The sequence below is a fragment of the Chlorocebus sabaeus genome, chromosome 15 (genome assembly GCF_047675955.1).
Source record: "Chlorocebus sabaeus isolate Y175 chromosome 15, mChlSab1.0.hap1, whole genome shotgun sequence".
Lineage (NCBI taxonomy): Eukaryota > Metazoa > Chordata > Mammalia > Primates > Cercopithecidae > Chlorocebus > Chlorocebus sabaeus.
This window is the reverse complement of record NC_132918.1, coordinates 73,749,582-73,777,157: the sequence shown is the minus strand read 5'-3', so window position 1 is coordinate 73,777,157 and position 27,576 is coordinate 73,749,582. Positions and strand designations below refer to the sequence as shown.

Sequence of the window (27,576 nt, the reverse complement as noted above, 5' to 3'; positions counted from 1 at the left end):
CTATTTAACTGAATGTCTATTAAGAAAGCAAAGTTATTTAAAGCCATTTCTAAAACTCAACAGTGAGCTGTACCTTAAAAGATAGACAGAAGAGCATAATGTTGCTTGTGATGGTTTCCAAATATTAATTTTATAAACGAGAAAGAAGGAACTCTGATATTGAGGGGCAGTAGATTAAATAAGAGAAAGAAAAGTCATCATTTCAAATGTATAGTTACATTTTATCTCAGTAATGATTAATCGCAATATACTTAAACACATGGTTCTCTTTGCAAAGAGTAAAATGGAAGATCAAATTGATTTACAAACCACTTTCACAAAAAGAATCTCATTTATTCCTCACAACAATGCTTGATTTACATAGTTCCATCCCCATTTTACACATGAGGAAACTAGATTATCATTCCCACCACCCAGCTAGTTAAAAGCTTCATCAAGACGTTATAGATGGCAATCAATGGCGTGGGATCTGGAACCTGACAGAAATGTACTCAACTTCTGAGAGTTCTATTTACTGGTTATATGACTTAAGACAAGTTAGTAGGTAAAGTATGAACCCAGACAGGCTTTACAACTCGACATCCTATGACACAATATCAGAATGCTAAGGAATACATGAGGAAAACAAGGAGGACAGAAATACATACATACTTTACTTTGACAAATAAGATATTTCACTGTTATGGGTCTATCTCTACTCTCCAGTCTATGTGATTATTACAGAATCTAAAAATACTTAAAAGAAGCAACCCACTCAATGAGTCCTTAGTGATATGTTGGTTGTTTGGTGTCTTATTTGTTTTTAATATCTATACATGTGCTGCCTCCTTGATAAAGCAATATGAGGCAACTCACAATAAAATTCACCACTGTGGTGATGCTCTCGTGCACTTCTCTCCTCAAGCTTTGGTTTTTATGTGCTTGGAATGCCCTTTTCCTCACCCCGTACCGCCAGAGAGAGCTAGAGCAGGAACTAAAGATAGGTGTGAATGCCCACACATTTCAGTGTACGTAAAGCAAGATCTAGAATGATATCTACTAAAACTGTTCATGAGAATTCCTGAAAAATGATGTAGTTTTTACTTTCTATATTGTTAGATTTCTTATAATGAATATGTTTAACTTCTCTGTATACATGTTAAATTACATTTTTTCCACCTTTCTGATGATACCTCCAAAGACACTGATTCAGCAGGGAAGGGTCCAGGATTTTGATCTTCCAAAATCTCCCAGACACTCTATTAAGCAGTCAGTTTTTGGGTACCATGGTTGAAATAATTGTTTCTAGTATAAGTAGCAAGTGAAATTTTGTTTTACAAGAAAAATTTCAACTCTATTAAACAATTATTTAAAAAATTATTTCCTTTTATTTTGTAACAGTTTGATTCCACCACAAATATACATTCTCTAAGTCTATTAGATTTGAATTACCTCTGAGATTTATAATAGCTTGGCCAGCCATTTTAAGTTATCCATTTTTGAATAAACGGCCTAAACAATCATTGTAAAGCATATGTTTGTGAGGCCATTTCACAAACCATTTAAAAATTAAGGCAAACAAGAAATATATAAATACAACTATCAGGGTTTTTTAATTCTAAATTTTTAACACTAACTTAAATACCATTTGACTGGCTCTAAAAATCATGGCCATTCTCAAAATATGAAGTAGAAAGTTATTGCAAATATAAACTTTGGTATAATTTATACCTATTTCACCAAACATTTTTAAGGTTTTAACTTTGGATAAATATAAAGATGCCAATATTTTTATAATTAACTTAAAAATGTATAGTATTCTAAAAGTCAGACATCAAAGCATCTATTTCTTTAAATTTATTAGTTATATCCTCAATACATTCTCCAGCTTTTATTTTTATCCCATCAATTACAAGATAGTCCTCTTCACAGCGGTTTTCAAACAGATTGCCTGCAGGAGCTTCTGGGCTGCATTTAAATAACTGCAAAACAACCATATAATTAATCGGAACTACGTCAAATTTACCTGATTACTGGAACAAAACATAAAGTAGTCAGTAATTCCGCAAGCCACATTAGCTAAACAAACTTTTCTGTTATTCTAGTGTTCAAATAATAGTCACTATATATAGTATAATGTAGGGTGAATGTGTTTATATAAGAAAAAGTCATTATTTAGGTCTGTGTCTATTCCCCAGCCTTATATATTTTTAGTTTTAATTTTATGCTTTGGAAAAAAGTGGTAATTCTAATTCTATGTGAGTTTTCTACGTTGTTTTAGTTTTTACATTATTGTTATAGGGAATACAACTTAAAATGTGACTGTTTTAGTCACATTTTCTGTGGTCGTGTTGTCAAAAGGTCATCTGCATTGCTTAAAAATAGTGATAATTTGCTCTTGCTTAGTGGGAAAGGACACTAGTAAAAACAATGCATATGTGGATTTATTTGCTTTATAACTTCAGAGCTTATTAAAGGTAGAGTTCACTTCCCATGTAATTCAAGGGAAAAAATGTATATGTAGTTCATATAAATATTTTCACATATCAAAAATGTACACTTTTATACCAATAATTTTTCAGTAAACTCTATTTTATTTGTATATGGATTATTCAATGTGTGAATTATTCAGGTGGATTTATAAAAATCTAAAATTTATTTCCTCCGATTGCTTGCCAAGTCAGGGCATGTCACCCAATGTTAATATTAGCTTAAGAAGAACATAATTAGGAAGGTGACTCTATGTAGGAAAATAATTTCATAAAACATTTCAATGACAAATAGAAATGAGTTTTGATTATCTATGTGTATAAGCTTTTTTCCATGTTGTTATTCTCATCCATTGATGTAAATGCCTGAGATAATCCACTTGAAACCTCATAGGTGAAATGAATGATGAAAACATCATCAAATTCACAACTTTGAAAACAGCTTATACAATGTCTGCTCAGAGAGTCAACGTGCTCAGGACTTTAAAATTCTTAGGGGTCTCTTCTTGGAGTATTTACCTTATAAGAGGCCACCTTCTCCTAAAAACAACACATCTCCAGCTTTAAGTGGAGTTGCTTTTGGGAGACACATTAATTATTTCTAATAACAGTAAATAAATTCCAACATGTGATTATTTATTTACTTTTAAACTGAAATTTCTTCAGCTTTGCTAGTTGGTTTCACCATTATTCTCCTCATTGAAAAGTGAACAAGAACCCAAATATCCTGAATCTGGCATGAATGCCAGACTTACAAAGCTCAGTATGCACAGTGCTTATGATTCAGTAACCAGGAGGCACTCACCTGCCCACTAGCCAGTTAAAATAGCTAATTTTTACACTTCTGAAATGCTGTTTGAAAGAATAAAATAATACAAGAATCTAAAACAAAAGCAAGCTCCTGCCTGGTGATGGGTTAAAACTATGTATTTTACCTTAAGAAATAAAAATCAGAAGTATTTCTCTGTTCTATCAAGGTACTACTTATAATGGCAAAACAGAAGTCAATTCTGTGCCTGTAAAAGCTCCAGGACATCGCTCTAAAGATCAACCTGGCTGTATTTTTGAAAAGAAACTGCTAACACTAAAAAACACTACACAAAACCATATGGTATTCAAATAAAACACACATTTGCTGAAAAAGAATAATTTGTATATTAATTATACGTATGTAGGATGTATGATACCAATCTACAGGTCTTGTTCTGCAAAAGACCCATATATAGTAAACAAGTCTTTTTTTTCTTTTTTTAAGAAAGGAATCCAATTGGAAAAGTAGCATTTACAACCCATGCACATTCAGGTAAAAATTGATATTGCTGATGCTGATTAAGAAAGTTATGTTTTTCAACTCAGTAGGAGTTTTTAATGTTAATATTACTTTCCTTTAGCACATTCATCTTCATAGTAGTAAATTCTGTATATTTTATTAATTTCTAACTCAATAAAGGACATGTTTATGAATAATCTTTATTTTTGTTGACATTCTGAATGAAATCATACAACTGGGCAGTCTGCTTAACGGTGTAATCCCCTTTGTCCATTTATAAATCCATCTTTTTCTACATCTTGGAACAGACAGACTTGGAGATAGGCAGTTGCTCAAAGTGTGAATGTGGGAAAAGAGAGATGAAGTAAGAAAATCTAAGCACTTATTCCCTCTAGCAACTGCCATTGCCAATTCTCATCTGTAGTAATAGCCAAACCTGGGGTGTTTGTTCCTATGGAAAGCACTTTTCCTGGTTTATCATATTTAATCCTCAAAACAATCCTCTGAGGTAAGTGATAAGCCACTTTTTCAAATTACACAAGTCCTTATTGGCAGGACCAGGACTGGGACACAGGATTATATTTCAGAGTCAGTGTCAATATGCTCTCTCGACTCCAGGCACACTGCATATCTAAATAAATGAATGAATAAAGCCTTAGGGTTACAGAACTCAGTGCCATTTTTTTCCTAGTTAGGGAACAGCTGCACTGGCACATGAAAGTGTCTACCCTATGACTTCTTTTTCTCATACCTACCACATCACTGCTCTGTACTAATGGCAGAGCCTTGTATCACAAACTCTCATTTTATTTGCAGAGACATTGAATAAAGTAAGCACATTTGGCCTTTCTGAGTTCAACATAGAAAGCCAAATGAAAAAATTAAAACAGGATGAGTCTAGATATAAATAGTAAAACTTATTCCAGTGAAAAATTCTACCTCCAGTATGTTAATGATAAGGTTTGTCCCTGTAGAGATTATCTCGGTGCATAGCCCAGACAGGGCAGATTTTCCAGGGAGCTCTTGTTATCCTGGCCCCCTCTCCTGACTGTAAAGATTGGTAGCAAGGGGAAATTCTCTCTGGAGTGGCCTACTTCAGCGACAGTGAGCATCGTCCATCTTTCTTCACTCCAATCCCAAAGACTTAAAATTAAAAGAACTCCTCTGCTTAAACACAGAATTTTTTTTTTAAATACTGATAGATGTGTTTTGATTTAACAGGCTACTAGTTTATTATTTACCTCATGATAATCAAGGATGCAAATTTCAGACATAAAAATAGTTTTTTAAATATTTAAAATGTACAATGAGGAAAAATTCTACTGTTTAAATAATTTGAAGTTGTTATTTAGGTCTGAAAATAACTATCAATATTACCTTTTCTCCCGTATTTATTTCCTCTCCATATCCTTCTTCAGATTCATCAGGTGTGACTGTGGGTTGCAGTGCTTGCTGTAGCATTTGCTCCAACTCTTTTAGTAAAACTTCCGTCTCAGATACAACTAAAAAAAAACATGATTAATACAGTAAAAAATGCTACATCTCACTTAATTCAATCTAATTCATAATCTTAACTACTCAGAAAGAAGAAATATTTTAAATGCTACGAGGTAAAATATAAATGTTTCATATAATTTTCTTACATGACTTCTTCCTGATACAAAATTATTATGAATATCAACGTGAATCTTTTACAATTCTTCCTCAAAAAATGTAGGTAATAGTCTTGCTATGTATAAACCATAAAGTAGAAGTGAAATATCAAAAGCTTATTAGAACTTTTTTTAATTAGGGGCTAAAGGCACCAAACTAAATTATATTATTTATAGAAACAGCGTCAGCAAATTTTTTTCTAAAGGGACAGAGAGCCAGTATTTCAGGCTTTGGGAGCCAGATGGTCTGTGACAACAACTCAATTCTGTTATTGTAGCACAAACCATTGACATGTACATAAACAAATGAGAGTGGCTATGTTCCAATAAAACTTTATTTACAAAAACAGGCAGCAGTTGCTGACCACAGTTTGCCAATCTCTACTATAGATTATTAAACTACTGTTAAAAGGAAAAGTTTTGTAATTAAGTGGCTAGGCTGAATACAAGCTAGTGCCTTCCTAATCCAAATGGCAACACATCTTAATTGCTTAATCTATTTTTTTAATACTGCATTTATAAAAGTTTTTTTGTATTATAAAAGTCACCGTGACATGCTCATGCCTGTAATCCCAGCATTTTGGGAGGCCGAGGTAGGTGGATCACGAGGTCAGGAGATCGAGACCATCCTGGCTAACATGGTGAAACCCCATCTGTACTAAAAACACAAGAAAATTAGCCGGGCGCGGTGGCGGGCGCCTGTGGTCCCAGCTACACGGGAGGCTGAGGCAGGAGAATGGCGTGAACCCAGGAGGCGGAGCTTGCAGTGAGCCGAGATTTCACCACTGCACTCCAGCCTAGGCGACAGAGTGAGACTCCGCCTCGGGGAAAAAAAAAAAAAAAAAAAAATCTGGTAATTCATTGACTTTGCTGAGATAAAACAATATCCCCACCAAAGAAACAAAAGCCTACTATAACTGTAGACTTAACTACTGATTAAAAATATGCATTTGCATTTTTGACTTAAATAAAACAAACATTTTCATTTTATAGAGGGCCTAGTGAAGCCTTTGCTTCAAAGAAGGAAGGCCACATGCCTGTTTTCTTGCACCAGAGGCAGATGGATCATCTGAGAAGCTCTTCCAAAGACAACGTAATTCAGAGAGAAAGGCCGTGAGTACACATCCCTTCATCTTCCACTAGTTAGTAAAATCTAACATACCACCTTCTATTATCTGCAGTTCATGGGCAAGTCAGCAAAAATCCCACCTAGTAGAGCAGCTGAAAGGTCACGGAACATGAAAATACTCAAGCAGGACATAAGCAGGAAAAATTGAAATTCTGCTAAAGTACTTATTAAATAATGTTAAATAAAATCATAGCAGGTTATGAAATAGGTTCCCATTTCTTGGTTCTTGTCACTACAGTTCTGGAAAAACTACTTTTAGTTTATATTTTTCACAACACAAGTCTGTCTTGAAAATAATTTTTCTGTCAATATGTACTGCTTTCCCCAAGCACTTTCATATTCAATCAACAAATATTTACTGTTTACCTACTAAGGGGCAGGGAACACAAGAAAACAGGCATAGACTAATAAGCTTTCCTAGCTATCACCTCCTCCTAGTCAATTTTAGGTTTTCTCTATGGAAAACCTCTTTCAGAATAGTTTTAAACAAGCTTTTTGATAAGCAACTCCACATCTTATAAAAAGGTCTCATGTTTAAAAACAAACAAGCAAAACCTGTAATTAACATGTTAGTTGCATCCACATAGATCTATGTTCTAGGGTTACTGTTAAGGCCTAAGAACACAGAATACAGAATGCTAGATTCTAAGACAGTGGCATTCAAAATTGTGTGGGCATAATAATCACCTGGAGAGTTTATTTAAAAATATAACAATGCCATGTCTATCAAATCAGGATTTTCTAGAGGAATGTACGTTTTTTACTGAAGCACTTTTGTTAATAAAACTAACACCCTCTAATAAGACAGATTTCTTATTTAGTAACCTGACTATATAATGACTAGTACAATAGTCATTATACTATATAATAGACTATATAATAGACTATATACCTGACTAGTACATGACTAAGAGAAAATTTAATTCAAGGAAATAGAAACCTAAAGAAAATTTAAAAGCTCTGGTATGTAAATCAATAACAAAAATGATTCATTAATATTTTTCATATATATGTGTATATATACACACACGTATATATGTGTAAAAATGTATACATATGTATACATGTGTATATGTGTATATACACACACACACACACACAAACTTTTTTTTTCCTTCAAAGGACTACAACTACATTCTGTGGAATTAAATAGATGACTGCTCATGGTTATTTTCACACCAATTCCCCAGTTCCACTCACAAATGTTAAGTTTTCCTACATTACATTCTAAGTCTATGGAAATTGACAATGACATTTAATACACTGTTGAGAAGATAGATTTGAAGGTATGCTGTAAAAGAAAAAATGGCAAACAAATACCTTTATATTTCTAATGTTAGGCTAAAATACAATCAATTTATGATAATAAATATCATTGCCAAATGGCATTGTAGGCTCTTTTCAAGTGATCTGAAGAAATATATACACTGCCTTTTGATCAAAATTAGACAAAGTAATGGATGACTTCATAAGTCAACTAGGGTTTACAACACCAACCTGACTGCTGTCAGCTTCTGCTTCCAGAGTAGTGGGAGGTTTACTTTTCTAAATATGTATTCCTATATTGTAAATGAACTTAAAAAATAATTCTCAAAAAATAGCAGTTATTGTAATCTACAAACTATGTTATCAAAATTGGTCAATGATATCCTCCAAAGATACGGACAAAATGAATGCCTTTGCTGATTGCATGACCAATCATCTTCTATCAACACTGATTATCTTGTAGTTTCTCTGACTTGTTTCAATTTATTGTTGAGAGTGAAGTGGTAGCATTATGGCTACTCTATCACTCAGAGAAAGTTAAAAAGAAAAAAAGGAAATGAAAGAAAAAATATGTATCTGTAATAGGAAAGTCCATATCTAGCTTTTTTTTTTCTTTCTTTTTTTTTTTTTTTTTTGAGATGGAATGTCACTCTGTCACCCAGGCTGGAGTGCAGTGGCATGACCTCAGCTCACCACAACCTCCACCGCCCGGTTTCAAGCAATTCTCCTGGGTCAGCCTCCTGAGTAGCTGGGACTACAGGCACATGCCAGCATGCCTGGCTAGATTTTGTATTTTTAGTAGAGACAGGGTTTCACCATGTTGGCTAGGCTCATCTCGAACTCCTGACCTCAGGTGATCCACCTGTCTTGGCCTCCCAAAGTGCTGGGATTATAGGCGTGAGCCACCACGTCTAGCCCCATATCTAGCTTTTAAAAATTAATATGTAGAAAAATAAATCAGTGTTGTTTTTCCATTCCTGATAAGAAATAATTCACAGTTTGTCTCAATAACTCAGTCACTATTTTAAAAACTTTCAAATATATGTTTATGGAGTTTTCTTTCACCTAGACTTATCTATTAAATGTTTAAGAAGCTGTTTCCTTCTAATAGAGTTTGGATATGTGTCTCTGCCCAAATCTCATGTTGAATTGTAATCTACAGTGTTGGAAGTGGGGCCTGGTAGGAGGTAAGTGGATCATGGGAGCAGATTTCTCACGAATGATTGAGTGCTATCCCCTTGGTACTGTCCTTGTGATAGTGAGTGAGTTCTCATGAGATCCGGTCATTTAAAAGTGTGCAGCAACTCTCCCCTCTTTTGTTCCTGCTTTTGCCATATGACATGCCTGCTCCCCCTTTACCTTCTACCATGATTGTAAGCCTTCTGAGAAGGCTCCCAGGAGCCAAGCACCATGCTTCCTAGAAAGCCTGCAGAACTGTGAGCCAATTAAACCTCTTTTCTTATAAATTACCCAGTCTTTGGTATTTCTTTATAGCAATGCAAGAACAGACTAACACATTCTCTTATATAGTAGCTACTGGCTGGGTTACCCCAAAGCTGGCACTGAAAAAAAAAATCCTAAATAAATTTGCAGGGCTATGTCAATATTGAAATTTGGAGGGCATTTTAATAAAAGAGAATAGTGATGAGGAGGAAAAAGTACTTGGTTTTCTTTTGTTTTCTAAAAGAAAAGTGTTAGAGTCTAAAAGTTTTCCTATTTTACATTCTGGGTCTAAAAAAACAAGTTATTCTTTTAAAAATAACTACTTCATCCTTTCTGTAACCCAGGGTGGAGTGCAGTGGCGTAATCATAGATCACTGTAAGCTCAAACTCCTGGGCTCAGGTCATCCTCCCACCTCAACTTTCCCAGTAGTTGGGACTACAGGCATGTGCCACCATGCCCAGTTAATTTATTTGATTTTCTTAATTTTAGTAGAGATGAGGTCTCACTGTGTTGTCCAGGCTGGTCTTTAACTCTTGGGCTCAAGGGATCCTCCCGCCTCAGCCTCCCAAGGTGCTGGGATTACAGGCATGAGCCACTGCACCTGGCTTTCCTTTCTTTTAATAACACTACAACCAACGACTGACTTATTTAGCCAATTGAAATGCAATGCCATAGGATCCCCTGGGAGTGACTTCAAGGAAAAGGGAATATATCACTGATAACTCCTCAGGGTTTAATGGGCTTTGAACATGACTGCCAAAGTTCCACATTGCAAATAAGCATTTTACTGCTTTTCAAGACTAAAGAAAATGTAGAAGGAGGAAATTGCCTTTGAAAACCAAAACTTTCTCCCTGCATTCCACATTCACTCTACTGTGTTCTAACCAAGGACAATTTAGTTGGAAGCCCCAGGCTTCTGCTTTTCTTTCTTCTCTCCCTTTGGCACTCCTAGGATCCCAGTAAGTTTGGAATGAAGAAGTCTGGATTGAAATGTATAGTTGTTGGTATTTCTTCTCACAGCTGCTGCTTTATTTATTTATTGAGTGTTGCCCAGTCTCACTGCAACTTCTGCCTCCCAGGCTCAAGTGATTTTCCTGCCTCAGCTTCCAGGGTAGCTGGGACTACAGGTGCATGCCACCATGCCCAGCTAATTTTTGTAGTTTTAGTTGAGATGAGTTTCACCATGTTGACCAGGCTGGTCTTGAACTCCTGACCTCAAGTGATCTGCCTGCTTCAGCCTCCCAAAGTGCTAGGATTACAGGCATGGCCTGGTGTGTTATTTTAAAAAATTAAATACATGACTAAGAGAAAATTTAATTCAAGGAAATAGAAACCTAAAGAAAATTTAAAAGCTCTGGTATGTAAATCAATAACAAAAATGATTCATTAATATTTTTCATATATATGTGTATATATACACACATGTATATATGTGTAAAAATGTATACATATGTGTACATGTGTATATGTGTATATATACACACACACATGAGAGCTGTTTTTTTCCTTCAAAGGACTACAGCTACATTCTGTGGAATTAAATATAGGTTAAAGAACTAAAAGCAGGACAGGCTTTCACATACCCATGTTTTCCTTTGATAAGGCATCATCAGAACAAACATTTTCAAAAGAGCATTTTAAAATTGCTTTCCTAGAAAAAGAATTTGACAGATTTAGTTTCAAAAGATCAATCATGTATATTTAAATGACCATTTATGTCTATTCATTGGTAACTGTAGATTATAAATACATATATTTTCTTAAGGTAATTCTCTTGGTTGTTTTATGTAGTAAGAAAGTATGTTGCAGTGAAAAACAAAGAAGACTAATATTGATTTGAGTTCTCACTAGGTACAAAGCATTAACAATTTACCAAGCACCTTACACTGGCTTTTTCATAATCCTCCTCCAAAACAACTACTAATTGTTACTGTCATTATATAAAGAAACTGGGAATTTGAGATATCAGAGAAAAATGAGAAGTTTGACAACTTAGGTAAATGGTGGAACATGGCAGAACTAAACTCGGTCAGACTGCAAAATCCATACTGTTTCCATGACTCTATGTTGCTGACACAGAGTCAGAAAAAAATTTGCTCAAATGTATTTTCTCTAACCATCAGATCTTGAGAAAGTCACTAACTTCTCCAAGCCAGGAATTCTTCTTTTTTTAAAATGGAGATTATAATATACTTCCTAACTATTTGATAGGGCTAGTGTGAAGTGTAATGAAATAAGGCAGTGAAAGTCCATTTTTAAAATTTAGTTATTCATCTTCTGAAAAAGCACAAGGAAGAAGAAAAGGGCTACCTATTAGTGTCAGTCCTTGTTTTTGAGTAGGACCCCTCCTAACACAGCACTGATTACCATTCTCTAAAAAATGACTGGTTCAATGACAAACACTAAAACTTGTCATCTGTGGTTTATTAGTTCATTATGAAAACCTGTTTCTGGTTTAAATTAACTATTTTTAAACTAAAAACCTGATTCTCTTCTGATTGCTCATAAGATATTAATCTCTAAAAGTCCCATTTCAAAATATTTCATAAATATAAAGCTTTTTCCCTACTTCTAAGACTACTACTTGTAATTCTATTAATTCTTTTAGAAAACTGTAAACACAGTATTTTCCAAGTGAAACAGAATCAAGGATTATGAGAAAGGTCATGCAACAACTAAATCCAATATATATTTCAATTTTATCATAATACTATTTAATTTCAAAAAGTATACCTTTTCCTTTTTCTAAGTTTGGGCTGCTTCTTTTCAATATTATTTTTAGAAATCTGCTTCTGTAAAACAAAAACAAAAATATGAGTTAGTTCATATAGGACTAAATCAGCTCAGTAAAATAATGGGCCCCATGCAGTTCAAGTAATTTGGCAAGAAGAAACACCCTGGCCGATAGCCCTAAACAACATCTTTACGGCTAGTCAACCACTGCATAGTCACTGCAATTGCATGGATCTGCTCATCTTTCAGGAGTGCTAAACTGATCTGATTTGGATGTCTACCTCCCATATTACCCGCTCCCCCTTACATAACTTCACAAACATATAAAAATACTAATAAAAACACTTTAAAGTTGTACACACATATATAACATTTAGATAAAGAAAAAAAAATCAGATGCCAGAAGCACATGAAATGCAAAGCTATTAATATATAGGTGGAAACTGACACAGTGAAGGTCCAAAAGAAACTTGTACCAGGATAAGGGGCCAAAGGAGTTTTGAGCTGGGCTTTTCATGTCCAGGCAAAGATAAGTGACATGTTTTGAGGGTGACACTGGTTAGAGAGCTGTGCTAATCATATTCCATAAAGCCCAGGGACTTCAAGGATCTTTTCCTGTCCATAACAAGAGAATAGGAAAAACTTCATTCACGAGGACACAAAAGCAATAAGGTAGTACACAGTCTGACATAGGGAATTAGATGGCAAAAAGCAATAACCCTAAAAGAATGAAAACACTAGGTCTATACCATTAAAGTGAGAAATCCAATTTCATGTCTCCTGAGATTTCCCAGTCGAATAATTAACACGAAGACTTATCCAGGACTTCTAAAATCACTAAGACAAAAGTAAGCAAAAGAGCCAAGAAATTAATGTAAAAATGTATACATGATCTCTGTAATTCATAAATATTAAGAGCATATAGATCATCTGGAGAAGAAAAAACCCACAAAATAATTATATTTGCACTGTATAGCTCAGTTGACATAAAACTCAAAAACAGGCAAAGCTAAACTATGGCACTACAAGTCAGGATAGCAGTTACCTTGGAGGTAGGAAGTGTGACTAGAAGAGGGCACGAGAACAATTCTGGGGTTCTGGAGATGTTTTGCTTCTTGATCTGGTGCTGGTTAGAAGGGAATGCTCATTTAAAAAAATTCATCTAATTTTATCTACATTTATGATTTTCATTTTGTATGTTTGTATTACAGCAATAAACCTAAATTAAAAATAAATATTTAAGTTATTAAAGGGTTAAAATGGATTAGAAACTATAATGAACAACTTTAGGTTTCTATACTATCTATAAGCCATGAAAGAATTTTTAAAAAGAGCCAAATAGCACTTCTAGAATTAAAAAAAAAAAGTCAAGTCATCGAATTTAAAATTCAGCGGATGAATTAAAGAGCTGATTAGATATACTGAAGAAAGAATAACTATTCTGGAAGGTAGATTTGACGAGATCACCAAATCTATAGCAGTGAGACACAAAAATACTTTTTGGAAAAGTAGCTAAGAATCACAGAGAATAGAATGATGAGGTCAAGAATATTTCTGAAAGGAATTCCATAAGAATAATATGGAAACAAAATGGAAGATAAAATATTTGAAGTGATAATGACTAAGAATATTCCAGAATTAGGTCATGTGTGGTGGTTCACACCTGTAATCCCAGCACTTTGGGAGGCCAAGGCAGGTTGATTTTCAGAGGTCAGGAGTTTGAGACTAGCCTGCTCAACATGGCAAAACCCTGTCTCTACTAAAAAAAAAAAAAAAAAAAAAAAAAAAAAAAAAAAAAAAATCAGCCAGGCATGAGCATCACTTGAACCCTGAAGGCAGAGGCTACAGTGAGTTGATTGCAACACTGCACTCCAGCGAGAGTCTGTCTCAAAGAAGAAAAAAAAAAGAATTTTCCAGAATTAAACATGTCAATTTGTAAAAGCCCATGGTGCCAAGCTATAAAGGTAAGACAATTAGGCTTTAATAGGCACCATATCAAAACAATACCCAGGAACATATCTTCAATTAAACAACATTCAATAATACTGTAATTCAAAAAGTTAGCCATATGTGTGTGTTTGTTGAGACTGAGGAGTATAAAAAGGTTTAATACTATTTTCTCTGCCTTTGTGATTGTTAATTTCCATGATTATGAAAAAAATTACAATTTTTAAAATAATATTTTTCAAAAGAGTGAGAACTAAAAAGATAGAACTTTGCTGACAGAGCTACTACAGAATGTACTTTGGAGGAAGAAGATTAATCTAGAAAAATCAAAAAGAAGTGAAGATAAGTAAATTAAGTGCTCAACATTATGTAAATCTAAATAAACACTGACCTAAAAAAAGACAAATTGGTAATGGAGTAAAGAACAAAGAGGATTTACAAAAGTAGACAACTGAATGGAAGAGGAAAAGGGGTTAGACAAAGGTGAAAGCATCTTAAGATCCTTGAATTATTCAGAAGAAGAGTGATGGTGATCAGTTTTAAATTGTTAAACCCATTAAGCATGTTTATATTTAAGGATAATCACCAAAAGAAGAGAAATACAATTTGTATTTTTTTAAAGAAAATTCATTTTTATTATGTCTAAAAATATGTACTTCAATGGATAGAAAAATTCATAGAGTTAATTCTTGGATAGACAGATAATGCCTGTCTACTCAGTACATTTATTATTAGAATTTGCTGCTAACATTTTTGAAAATATTTTTGAAAAAAATTTTCAAATGAAGTACTTTCCATTTAAATTCTTGTTTACATTACGTATATTCATTTGCTATATTTTCAAGTTCCATAATTTTGTTCAAAACCCACTTTAAGATATTAGTTCCCATGAGGGAGGATCCAACAATATGACCCATATAAAGAATTGACACTTGCTCCTAGTTGGTTCACACCCAGATAGTTGAATGACTTCCTGAGTTCCCTTACTGCCATGAAATTCAATTAATCTTCCAGATTGTCATTATGTTTACCTCTTCCCCTCTTTTCTCTCCAGTGTTGATCCTTTTCACTTCAGCAATGATTATGCCCAGGGTCTTTCTTGACATCTAGGGTAGATTCTTAGCCTTGACTCTCATCTTGATAGCTGAAAAGGCTACAAGTTCCAGAGTGTAGCTACCAGTTGGTAGAGACTCAATCTGGTTCCCTTAGTGACCATGGAGTAGAGATTCTGTTCTAATTGTTTCAATCCCTGCTAATCCTCAATGGACATGCACAGTGTTTGTAAATGACTAATACAGATAAGAAATTTGTACATCATCATCTTCTCATGGAAGATCCTAGGCTTTCCTTACAGAAACTGGTGGCTTCTTTTCTTATGTCTTCAGGTTGGTTGAGGTTCCTCTTGGTTTGGTAGGGCATCTCTGATGCACAGTGAAGCAGCTAGGAATGCTCTCCTGTAGGTCTAGGGTTGGCTGAGGTAGGTAGTTCTGCCCTACATGACTTGCATTTTCCTAAGACCATTGGGTAAACTTGGGTTAGTGTAGAGGGTCAAAAGAAAAGCCAAAATACACAAAGCCTCTTAAGGACTAGGTTGGAATTATCACACTGTCACTTCTACCTTATTCCATGGGCCAAAGTAAGTCACAGAGTTCAGCCAAAGGCATGCAGTGGGGCAATATACTCTTCTTTAGAAGGAACAACTGCAAAGGGTGTGGTTAAAAGAAGGTGGTCACATCTCCTGATTTCAAAAATTATGACAAAGCTACAGTAATCAACATAGTATGGTATTGGAATAAGAACAGAAGAATAGATCAATCGAATAGAATTCAGAGTCCAGAAAAAATCTGTCATGTATATGGTCAACTGATTTTTAGCAAGGTTGCCATGACAATTCAGTAAGAAAAGAATAGTCTTTTCAACAAATAGTACTCAGACTACTGGATATCCACATGCAAAATGAAGTTCAACCTGTACCTCACATCATACATAAAAGTTAAAATGGACCAAAAATGTAAATGTAAGAGATAAAAGTTAAAACTCTTAGAAGAAAACACAGGGGCAAATCTTTATAATCTTGGATTAGTTAATGGTTTCTTAGATATGACACCAGAAACACAAACAACAAAAGAATAAATTGGATGTCATCAACATTTTAAAACTTCTGTAATTGTAAAGGACACAATCAAGAAAGTGAAAAAAATCTACATAATGAGAAAAAAATTTTCGAATCACATATTTGATAAGAAATTGTATCTAGAATATGTAAAGAAGTCACAACAATAAAAATACAATAAGTCAATTAAAATATGCTCAATGAATTTGAATGGACATTTCTCCAAAGAAGACGTATAAACAGCCAATAAGCACAGAAAAAGATGCTTAATATCATTAGTCATCAGAGAAATGAAAATCAAGACCACAGTGACATACCATTTCAAACCTACTAGGATGGCTAATATTTTTTTAAAAAAATAGAAAATGACAAGTGCTCACAGGGATGTGAAGAAATGGAAATCTTTATTTATTGCTGGTGGGAATATAAAATGGTACAGCCACTTTGGAATATAGTTTGGTAGTTCCTCAAAACCTGAAATTTAGAGTTACCCTATGATCTAATAATTCCAATCCTAGGTATATACCCAAGAAAAACAGAAGCATATGCCCATACAAGAATGAGCACATGATTGTTCATAATGGCATTATTTATAATAGCCAAAGAGTAGAAACAACCCAAATGTCCACCAATGGATAAAGTGTGGTATATCCATATAATGAAATATTACTCAGCCATTAAAAATGATGAAGTCCTGACATATGCTACAATATAGATGAAAAGTGAATAGTCAGACACAAAAGGCCACAGTATTATATGATCCAAAATGTCTAAAAAAGGCAAATCTATAGAAGGAGAAAACAGATGCATGGTTACCATGGAAAAGGGGGAGATGGGAAATGGGCAGTGACTGCTAATGGGTATAAAGTTTCCTTTCAGGGTGATGAAAAAACTGTTCTAAAATTAGCTAATGATGTTGGCTGCAAAACTTTGAATAAACTGAACTGTACATTTTTTTTAAAAGTGAGTTGTATGATATACAAATTAAATCTCAATAAATCTGCAATTTAAAAAACAGAATGACATGGAAAGGTTGAAAGGGACAGGGGCAGTGGCTTACACCTGTAACCTCAACACTTTGGGAGGCCAAGGCAGGCAGATCACTTGAGGGCAGGAGTTCAAGACAAGCCTGGCCAACATGGTAAAACCCCATCTCTACTAAAAGTACAAAAAATAGCTAGGTGTGATGGTACACAACAGTAATACTCAGGAGGGTGAAGCTACTCAGGAGACTGAAGCAGAAGGATCACTTGAACCCGGGAGGTGTATGTTACAGTGAGCCAATATCGCATCACTGCACTACAGCCTGGGTGACGGAGTGTGACTCTGTCTCAAACAAAAAAGGTTGAAAGTGAGGAGCTGGAATATAATATATTCATAATTATTAACAAAAGTAACAAAAGAAACCTAATGTAACTATATTCATGTCAGAAAAAAGCAGACATTAAGTCAAAAAGCATAATCAGAGATAAAAAGTGTTATTACTAAATGCTAAAAAAAAAATTCACTCAGAAAGTATAATTGTCTTGACCTGTCTATTATCTAAAATATTAGTGCAATAATTTTGATGTTTGTCCCTTCCAAACTTCACATTGAAATTTGATCCTCACTGTTGGGGGTGGGGCCTCATGGGAGGTGTTTGGATTATAGGGGCAAATCCTTCATAAATGGATCAATGCCCTCCTTTGTGGGTGAGTTCTCAGTCTATTAATTCTCACTACAGTTGGTTGTTAAGAGAGTCCTGCTGACTCCCCTTTGCCTTCTATCATGAGTGGAAGCATCCTGGGTCCCTCATCAGAAGCTGAGCAAATGCCAGCACCATTCTTCTTGTACAGCCTGTAGAACCCTGACCCAAATACATCTTTACTTTATTAATTACCCAGTATTCCTTTATAGCAACACTAAATGAACTAAGACACGTAGCTTTAAAATATACAAAGTGAAAACACAGAATTACAAGTAGAAAATACTGAATCTACAGTTTTTTTACCTCTCTTAAAATTTCTTATACAATTTACCTCTCAAAAAATAATAAAGCAGAAAAAATACAGTAAATATGATAATTCAACCACACAAATAATAAGCCTAATATAATGAACATATATTAAAACTAGCATTGAATAATTAAAGAATACATATTGTTTCCAACATTGAAACATTTATAAATTTGACCACCTACTGGGTCACAGAGGAAGTCTCAAAAATATTAAAGTAATCTCTATTTTACAGACCACATTCACTGAAAAAAATGCAATAACATGTGAAATCAAAACCCAAAAGGTAGCTAACTAAAATTTGTATTAAATTCATAGAAACCGAGATTGCACCACTGTACTCCACAGAGGGAGACCCCATCTCAAAAAAAAAGAATATTGAAATATTGTCTAAATCACTGACCTCCATCTCCAAAGACAATGTAGAACTATTATTTCTATCTTGTTAGTAAGTATCATCTTAAATTGTCTGCACGTTTAAATATAAAGTAAAAAGGTTTACTACAAGAGGAAATAAGATTAAAAGATAACAACAAATGAAAAGTACTGTATTGTTACTAATGGAAATACCATTAAACAGTTACCATAAATCACAGAGATTCCTGTTGAAAAAAATAAATTCTTTTTCTATTTCATTAAATATTCTACAGTGACTGAAATGAAAAAGTCAGTATTTGCCAAAATGCTCTGTGCCTTGCTGGTATGAGCCATTCATAAAATGTGATGGAGAAAACCACAGAATTTGGTATAACAGGATCTAGAGTGAAGTGCTTAATCTGGCACTTACTGGCTGTGTCACTTTTGGCAAGTCACTTGACCACTCCAATAGCCAGCAAGAGTCTGGTATAAACAATAAATATTTGTGGCCTAAATGACTCTTTGGCATTTTAAGGTCTTCTTTTGTGAAATGATACCAAAAATTATTTACCTCAAAGTATTTGGGGGAAGATAAAATAACATATCAGAAAATATCCAACTCTGCTTGCCAGTTAGTTGTTCAATCATTGTTCACCTCTGGACCAGTGTCCAGATTCTACCCTTTTTGTTTACAGCATATGACTGAGGGAACTTAGCATTCTGGTGTAGTAGGAGCTTGGGTAGTACACTGGTTTCCTAGGACTGATGGAACAAATTATCACAAACAGAAAAGCAAGAGAAATGTATTATCTTACAGTAATATAGGATAGAAGTCTGTATCTGGTGAGGGCACTCATTAAACTTAGGGCCCATCTCCAAGATGATCTCATCTTACTATACTTACCTTGATTACATCTGCAAAGACCATTATTTCAAACAAGGTTGCATTCTAAGGTTCCAGATGGACATATATTTTTGGGGCCAATATTCAACCCACTACAGGTAGATACTATAATATTTACCTATCCCATCCCTTCTACTTCTCTCTCTACCGTTGAAGAGCTGATTCTCCTATGTTGTCTAGCCTATTACTATTCAGAGTAATAGCCAGAATTAGCAATACCTGGGAGCTTGATAGAAATGCAAATTTTTATGCCCACCTTAGGCCTACTGAATCAGATACTCTGGGAGTGGGTCCCAGGAATCTGTGTTTAAATAAGCTCCTTAGATGACTCTCAAGCAAATTAAAGTTTTTGAGGCACTAAATTTAATGCTTCCCACCTATCCACACAAATATAACACTATGTGTCACTGAGTTTAAATAAACCAAATAAGTATTAATGCTTTCCTTGTGGAGTGTAAAAATCAATGTGGTTATATGGAAAGACTCTCTCTCTTGCTCTCTCTCTCTCTCTGTGTATATATATATGTATATATATACACACACACACACACACACACACACAAAATGATAATTAGGATTGCTGACTGGAATGGCAAATGACAGAATTGCCTTTAATTGCAAAGGACAGAAAATCCATAGAACTCTGTTTACATTAGATTTATATAATCTGCGTAAACTGACTTGATATTGCCCATTTCCTTAAGTCACTATTCAGCTAAATGAAGTTTTCTTTTTTAATTTTTAAACAAAAAGAATAAGTCTGTTAGTTCTGTTAAATCTGAGGGTGTGAAATTTTGATTCAGTATTTTATGCTCAGGGAAGACATAAATATGTTTTGTAATCTTCTTTTGAGAGTAATTGTCAGTCAATAATCACTAAAGAGCTGCCTGCTTTGACAGAATTTCCAAAAGTGAATCTGTGTGCTTTGAATAATGTACACAAACTCCTTGTTAAAAGTTATCATATACAAGAAAAAGCCAATATCCTCATTTCCCTTTGAAAAATCTGCTTAGAATAAGGATGAAAACTAGTTACATGCAGTACTGCAAATGATGGTTATTACTTAATCTGAGTATCCAAAGAGTAGAGATAATATAGTTAAGTCTTTGGGCCTAGACAATGATTGCTTTCAACTTTCCTTTGAAAAGGAGGGGAGGATTAAAATGATCATTTGCTGGCCCTATTTTAGACACTATTTCAATAGAAAGAACCCAAATCTAGTGTTTCTTATATAAATGTCAATCATCAATTGCTACATGCTCCAGTCTAGTCAACCTTTAGTAGAGTTCTGCATTCCTGTGAGATTTGAACAGTATTAGAGACCAGTCCCTGACAATATGACTTATATCTTGCTGTTCCCTGCACTCTCTTCTTCAGCCATGTGTAAGTTTACAATAAAGCACTGTGGATTTCTCTGCTTTGAGGGGCTTATCAAAGAGAACACTGGAGTGTGTATTCAAGCAGTGAGCTGAGACACAAGACAGCACTTTCCCTAAAAATAGCAGTTGATCACCAGCCTACCTTAAACAAAAGGCATAAAAAGCCTTTGATTAACACTTAACAATCCTGGCTGAGAACAGGAGTACCAGGAAACTTCAAGGAGCTCTATGATTTGGTGCTTCGCTGATAGTTTTTTAAAGCCTTACATTTATTTTTCAGTGGTCTTTGACTATATATACCAGAGATAGATCATGAAAATCCAGGTATTTCTTTTTGTAATAGAATAGATTTCACTTATAATTATAAAGAGTTTAAGAATACTAAGGACTAATCCAGACAGGGTGTCCAGGGAGGGACAAACCCCATGGAAAGCAGAATTTGTGACACAGTTGCTTAGCTGATTGAATAAAGCCAGTAAATTAGATTATCTGACCTCTAGTTGTAGGCTTTCTGAAAATCCAAATCAGTTGAAACAATTCATACTTGGGTACAGTTTTTTCCTAAAGCCAACAGATATCTTAGCAAGGGGAATGTTGGGAGAAGATACTGTTTTTAGGGAAGACCTTCTAGAATCTATGGGTTTCAATTACATTCTAAAAAGCTGATGCAGAGAATATTCAGTGGTTATAGTATCTATATTATGCTGTTTTTCTGGACAAAAGAATGAATGTCAAGTGTTTCATTATTTGTTTTATAATTTTTCTCCATATCGGCTAGAACAGTAAGGATAACCAGCCTGATTTTTCAACTCATGGATCATTGTCAAATGCTGTAAGCATTTACCTTCAGTAGAATGCGTAAGATCTCTCTTATACATAGGAATAGACAGACTCTCCACAATAGCACAACTAAAACATTTAAAAAATTATTTTAAAAATGTTGTCTAGTGTGTAGGAGAGTATAAGTTTAAGATGTATCTCTAATATAAACATTTCATGATGCAGCAAATTATTTCTGGAACAAAGTGAAATTATTATTATTATTATTATTATTATTATTGTCACTATTTAAGATAGGGTCTCACTCCTGTCACCCAAGCTAGAGTGCAGTGGTGCAATCTTGGCTCACTACAGCCTGAACTTCCCAGGCTCAGGGGATCCTCCCACCTCAGCCTGAGTAGCTGGGACCACAGATGCACACCACCACACCTGGCATAATTTTTGTATTTTTAGCAGAGACAAAGTTTCACCATGTCACCCAGGTTTGTCTCGAACTCCTGGGCTCAAGCGATCCACCCGCCTCAGCCTTCCAAAGTGCAAGGATTATGAGCATGAGCCACCCTGCTTGGCAAAGTAAAGGTATTAACTACATAAACAAAAAGACAAATAGCATATCAAAGTCATTATAATTTTAAAGAATTTTAGAAGTAGTAATTTATAGGTTTTTAAAGAAAGAAAATAGGTCTGTGTCATTTAACATAAATGAAAAGTTGAAAGACTTGTGGACAAAACCCAAATGCTTATAAATTTGAAACTGTAGGCTTAAATTTCTGCTACAAGTCAATATTCTTTTCACTGACATTGTATTTTTTCTGGTGATATCTCTCCCCTTTGCAAATAGAATAGTAGTATTACTATTAGGCATAGAAAAATCACTTAATATAACTAGTGTAATTGCTACAATCCATAAAATACAAACTCATTCAAATTCCTATTCTATATTATATCAATAACCTATTGATAGGTACTATTGGTTTTGGTTTTAATGGAATGGAGTGAAGATGATGATGGTGAGCAAGAAATATTCCAGACTTTAGAGGAAACTCAGGTTCATTTTATGTGGAGTCTGAAGTTGGAAATAGGACTTATGTGTCTCTGAATCAGAGAGAAAGGATTACACTTGTACTAAATACAATCAGCAAAATGCATTGAAGAAAACTGCATACCACAACTGTAGGTTCAAATAACAAAGGACATCTGGCAGCTGTTCACCATTTGATAACTGGTATTTGAGGAAGATTTTGTTTCTTAAAAAAAGGGCAGCTACATTTTGTGGAATCATATTTCTTGTTTTCTGGTTCAAAGTTGAAATATAGAATAGAAAACAGGGAGAGTTATGGTTGAAAAGTTTCAAATTTTTAGAATCTGCAGCAGCAGATTTTAAGTATCATCAAATTCAAATTCCAAGTAAAATAATCTAAACTGAATTTTTAAATGGGCATTATGTATAGAGAAAAATTAATACAAAACTAGTCATTATAAACAGTGACATTCAAAAAGGATACTTTTGTGTTTGCTTTTTAGTAACAAGGATGAAAACAAATTTTAAATGACTAGAAAAAATCACTGATAGATAAACCTCAATGTTTGTTTACCAAAAACCAGATTTGCATAATTAAACTCTGAATTTCCTCAGACAAACCACTCACTGCACTGGGAAAAAAACACTGGTTTAGGAAGGCATCACTATACCTCTCTCCACTTCTACTTTCTTAGAACAGCCCCTTACAACTCAACTGCAACCCTAGCAACAATAAGCAGGCCAGCAGCCCTGTGGATGGAAAAACTTCCCCTTATAGCTAGTTGCTAGCCAACATTTCTTACACTACATGCCCTATGAACTTGGGGAATAGTGCGGTCTTCACACTATGACATACTATTGTTTTCTCTCCAGGGGAGAAAAACAAAGGAGTTTTCAACTCTGCTATACTCAACCTTGACACGCATTTACCCTGTACTCCTCAGCTCCTCCCACTCCCACTGGCCATTTTGTGAAAACCACAAGTAGGCAGTTTGGCTGAAGTCAGATCCATCAAGCGAAAATCAAATACAAAAAAGGGTTAAGGAAATATGTAAGTCTCAACGAAGACTTTTTCTTTTTTGTTTAAGGAGCAAATACAATAATCTGCACCAGAAAATTGGTATTCTGAAGCAAGGGATCTTTGCTTGCCTTCATAAATGGTGTATGAAAGGATTTGGAATCAGAGATTTATCTATTTTCTCTAATTGTAATATTTTACTACTAATTGTTATCCTATAGAACTCCTATAGACTTTAATTCAAGAAAAAAGAGGTAAATCTTGCAATTTAATCAAGCAGGGTTAGTTATGAAGTTACTAAAGAGTATCTTGTTAAAATCACCCTCTGGAAGGGCATTTTAATACTGCCTTATAAGGAGGCAGTTTCCCTCTACAGATTTTGAGCATAGGGCAAATGAAATTAGTATGAAAACAACTTTCTGGTAGGGTGTGGGTGGCTCATGCCTGTAATCCCAGCACTATGGGAGGCCAAGGTGGGAGGATTATTTTAGCCCAGGAGTACCTTGTCTCTACAAAAAAAAAAAAAAAAAATACAAAAATTAGCCAGACAAGGTGGTACACACTTGTGGTCCTAGGTACTTGGGAGGCTGAGGCAGAAGGATCACTCGAGCCTAGGAGGTCAAGGCTTCAGTGATCCATCTGTGTTCACGCCAGTGTATGCCAGCCTGGGCAACAGCCTTGCCTCAAAAAAAGAAAAATGAACTTTGTATGTTAAGATTTACACTGATGATTTAAAGTAATAAATGGATAAAATGGATAAATATTTACATTAGGAAACTTTCTGGGTAGGGAAAATTCTTTATTTTGATTAGGGATGGTAGTTTTATGAGTACATATATTTAAGAAAAATTCATCAAATTGTACACTTAAGATCTCTGCATTTCACTGTATTTAAATACTTCAATAAAAATTTAAATTATGAAAAAGGTGAGTCAAGTTGGCTAAATAAAATTTATAGGAGGTAGTCATTGTGGACTGTGCCCCTGCACTAGACCCCAATAATCCAGACCAAACTAGAATGGAGTCACTCGCACTAAGTGTCATGTAATCAAACTGAACTGAGACATGAGCTAGTTTTCCAAAAACCAGAAGATTTCACAACAACCAATAATAAGGGTCCCAGTCAATCTGAGCTGGTATAATAAGAAAGTATCTTCTGCTTTAAGCCACACAAGGAGAGTAACTTGAAGTAACCTGATGCTAACCAATCTAGTTTTTTTGCACAATGCTGTTTCCTTCTTCCTACTGGAGCTGCCTTACAAAAGCTGATCATTCTGCTAATCCCAGTAGAGCACCCTTCTATTTCATAGAGAAGATGCTGCCAGATTCATGAATCACTAATAAAAGCCAATTTGATCTTTAAACTCCATTTGTTGAAAATTTCTTCTCTAAAAACTAAAAAAAATAAAAAAATAAAAAACAAAAAAAAACTATATTAATAGTACTGAAAATGGCAAAATGGTGATGAAATACCTGAATGATTCAAGTCTGGGGGACACTGACCTATGGAAAGGTGAATAATGCCCACAAAGTAGAATACAAAAGGAAATTAAATGAGTTTTGAAGCCTAACTGTGACTCTTCCCAAGGGGTTCTGCTCCTTGCTATTCTTTTCTGAGATTTCTCTCTGCCTAGGGCTAGAACCCAGCAGTAGGAATCTGCTATAATATATTTATCTTCTGGGAAGGATGCATATAAAGCTAAATAAATTAAGTGAGTTGCAGTACATGAATTCCATATTAATAGCAAGCTTAGCAATTAACACAAATATCCAGACATCTAGTCATAAAATGTAAGCAACTTATCCTGTTAATTGGGCTAATGAAAATTTTCTGCTTGTTACGGAAATTTTTCGTAATAACTTTGGAGACAAATACTTTTTATCAGAAAACATAATAGCTGAAATTCCTCATATTGAAATGTATAAATCAAGAAAGTGGTCCTTAATTTTGTTGTTCAAATAGTAAGTTAAGTTATTGGTATTAATAAGTTTTAGGGAAAAAGATACACATAATTTCTGTATGTAAGCAAAAAATTAAAAAATAGATCATTTTCCAGTTAGTAATAATATCTAGGATAGAGTTAATTAGAAATATGTAAAATTATCTATTGAAAAAATGAAATAAAAATGAATAGAGAATCAAACTATGTTTCTACATGGATGCATTTAATATTTTAAACATGAAATTTTTCCCTAAATTGGTACATTTTTTTACCTCATGTTATAGCAACAACAACAAGTTATGATGTAAACTGGCAACAACATCTTTATTATACTAATACTTGTCAATGACAATTATGGCATTTGCAAGCACTGATGATGAGAACACTTCAACATAATCCTTCTACTGGGAAGTGTCCTTAAAAAAACAATTCAACAAATAGGGTAGGAGAGAAAGCTATACTGATGAAGCTTTTCATCAGTTTTACCAACAACAATAGAAGAAAGGTTAAGTGAACTGTGAAACATATTTTATATTAATGAAAAAGCAGTCTTTTAAAGCATGTCAAAAAAAAAAAACACTGAATGCCCCAAGAGAGACAATTTTACTATATAAATACAGAAAAAGAACTACAAAACATTTAAAATGAAAATCAGAAAATGTTTGTAACATATTGACAGATTATTAATAACTAATAAGTGTGTCCATGCCTACAAATCAATCAGAAAAAATATAAGCCGAAGAAAAAAATAGGTAAGGGTATAATTAGGCAATTTTCAGAAGAAAACCTAGGCAAATACCATTTAGGAAATAGGCATGGGCAAAGACTTCATGACTAAAGCACCAAAAGCAATGGCAACAAAAGTCAAAGTTGACAAATGGGATCTAATTAAACTAAACAGCTTCTGAACAGCAAAAGAAATGATCATCAGAGTTAACAGGCAACCTACAGAATGGGAGAAATTTCTTGCAATCCATCCATCTGACAAAGGGCTAATATCCAGAATCTACAAGGAACTTAAACAAATTTACAAGAAAAAAACAACCATCCACATCAAAAAGTGGGTGAAGGATATGAACAGACACTTCTCAAAAGAAGGCATTTATGCGGCCAACAAACATGAAAAAAAGCTCATCATCACTGGTCATTAGAGAAATGCAAATCAAAATCACAATGAGATATCATTTCATGCCAGTTAGAATGGCGATCATTAAAAAGTCAGGAAACAACAGATGCTGGAGAGGAGGTGGACACTTTTACACTGTTGGTGGGAGTATAAATTAGTTCAACCATTGTGGAAGACAGTGAGGGGAATCCTCAAGGATTTAGGTCCAGAAATACCATTTGACCCAGCAATCCCATTAATGGATATATACCCAAAGGATTACATATAATTCTACTATGAAGACACATGCACATGCATGTTTATTTATGCACTGTTTACAATAACAAAGACTTGGAACCAATCCAAATGCCCATCAATGATAGACTGGATAAAGAAAATGTGGCACATATACACCATGGAATACTATGCAGCCATAAAAAATGATGAGTTCATGTTCTTTGCAGGGACATGGATGAAGTTGGAAACCATCATTCTCAGCAAACTAACACAAGAACAAAAAACCAAACACCACATGTTCTCTCTCATAAATGGGAGCTGAACAATGAAGACATGGATACAGGGAGGGTAACATCACACACCAAGGCCTGTTTGGGGGGTGGCTGGCTAGGGAGGGATAGCATTAGGAGAAATACCTAATTAGATGATGGGTTGTTGGGTACAGCAAACCACCATGACATGTGTATACCTATGTAACAAACCTGCACGTTCTACACATATATCACAGAATTTAAAGTATAATTTTAAAAAAGGCATAGCTAATCCTAACTGTCTAATAGAACTATGATATTATTACAAGTCTGAGAATTTTAAATTTTCTTAAATCCTTACTTCCTATGTCCTTCTAAGGAGAAATTTGGAAGAAAAGCACTAGCATTTATTAACCACCTATTATAATATAGTAACTATATGTTGTTATAATTGCTTTGTATATTAACCTCTATAAAAATCATACAGGGTAATTATTATTGTTGCCAATTTAGAGGGATTGATTAAATGAGGCTAAAAGATGTTTAGGTTTACTTTCCTAAGGTG

The 27,576-nt window shown here is 34.4% G+C and overlaps 1 protein-coding gene across 3 annotated transcripts in view; it reads right to left on the bottom strand.

The window, feature by feature from the left end:
• Positions 1-200: 200 nt before the first annotated feature.
• Positions 201-27,576, bottom strand: part of ZCWPW2 (zinc finger CW-type and PWWP domain containing 2) — a 159,094-nt gene continuing 131,718 nt past the window's right edge. For all 3 annotated transcript variants that reach the window (XM_073023653.1, XM_008009346.3, XM_073023652.1), the window contains 4 exons: positions 11,963-12,021; positions 10,813-10,880; positions 5,116-5,240; positions 201-1,961 (listed from right to left, as the gene is read on the bottom strand). In XM_073023653.1, the coding sequence (XP_072879754.1) occupies positions 1,800-1,961; positions 5,116-5,240; positions 10,813-10,880; positions 11,963-12,021 (414 nt within the window). In that variant the 3' untranslated portion in view covers positions 201-1,799. The remainder of the gene's footprint in view (positions 1,962-5,115; positions 5,241-10,812; positions 10,881-11,962; positions 12,022-27,576) is intronic.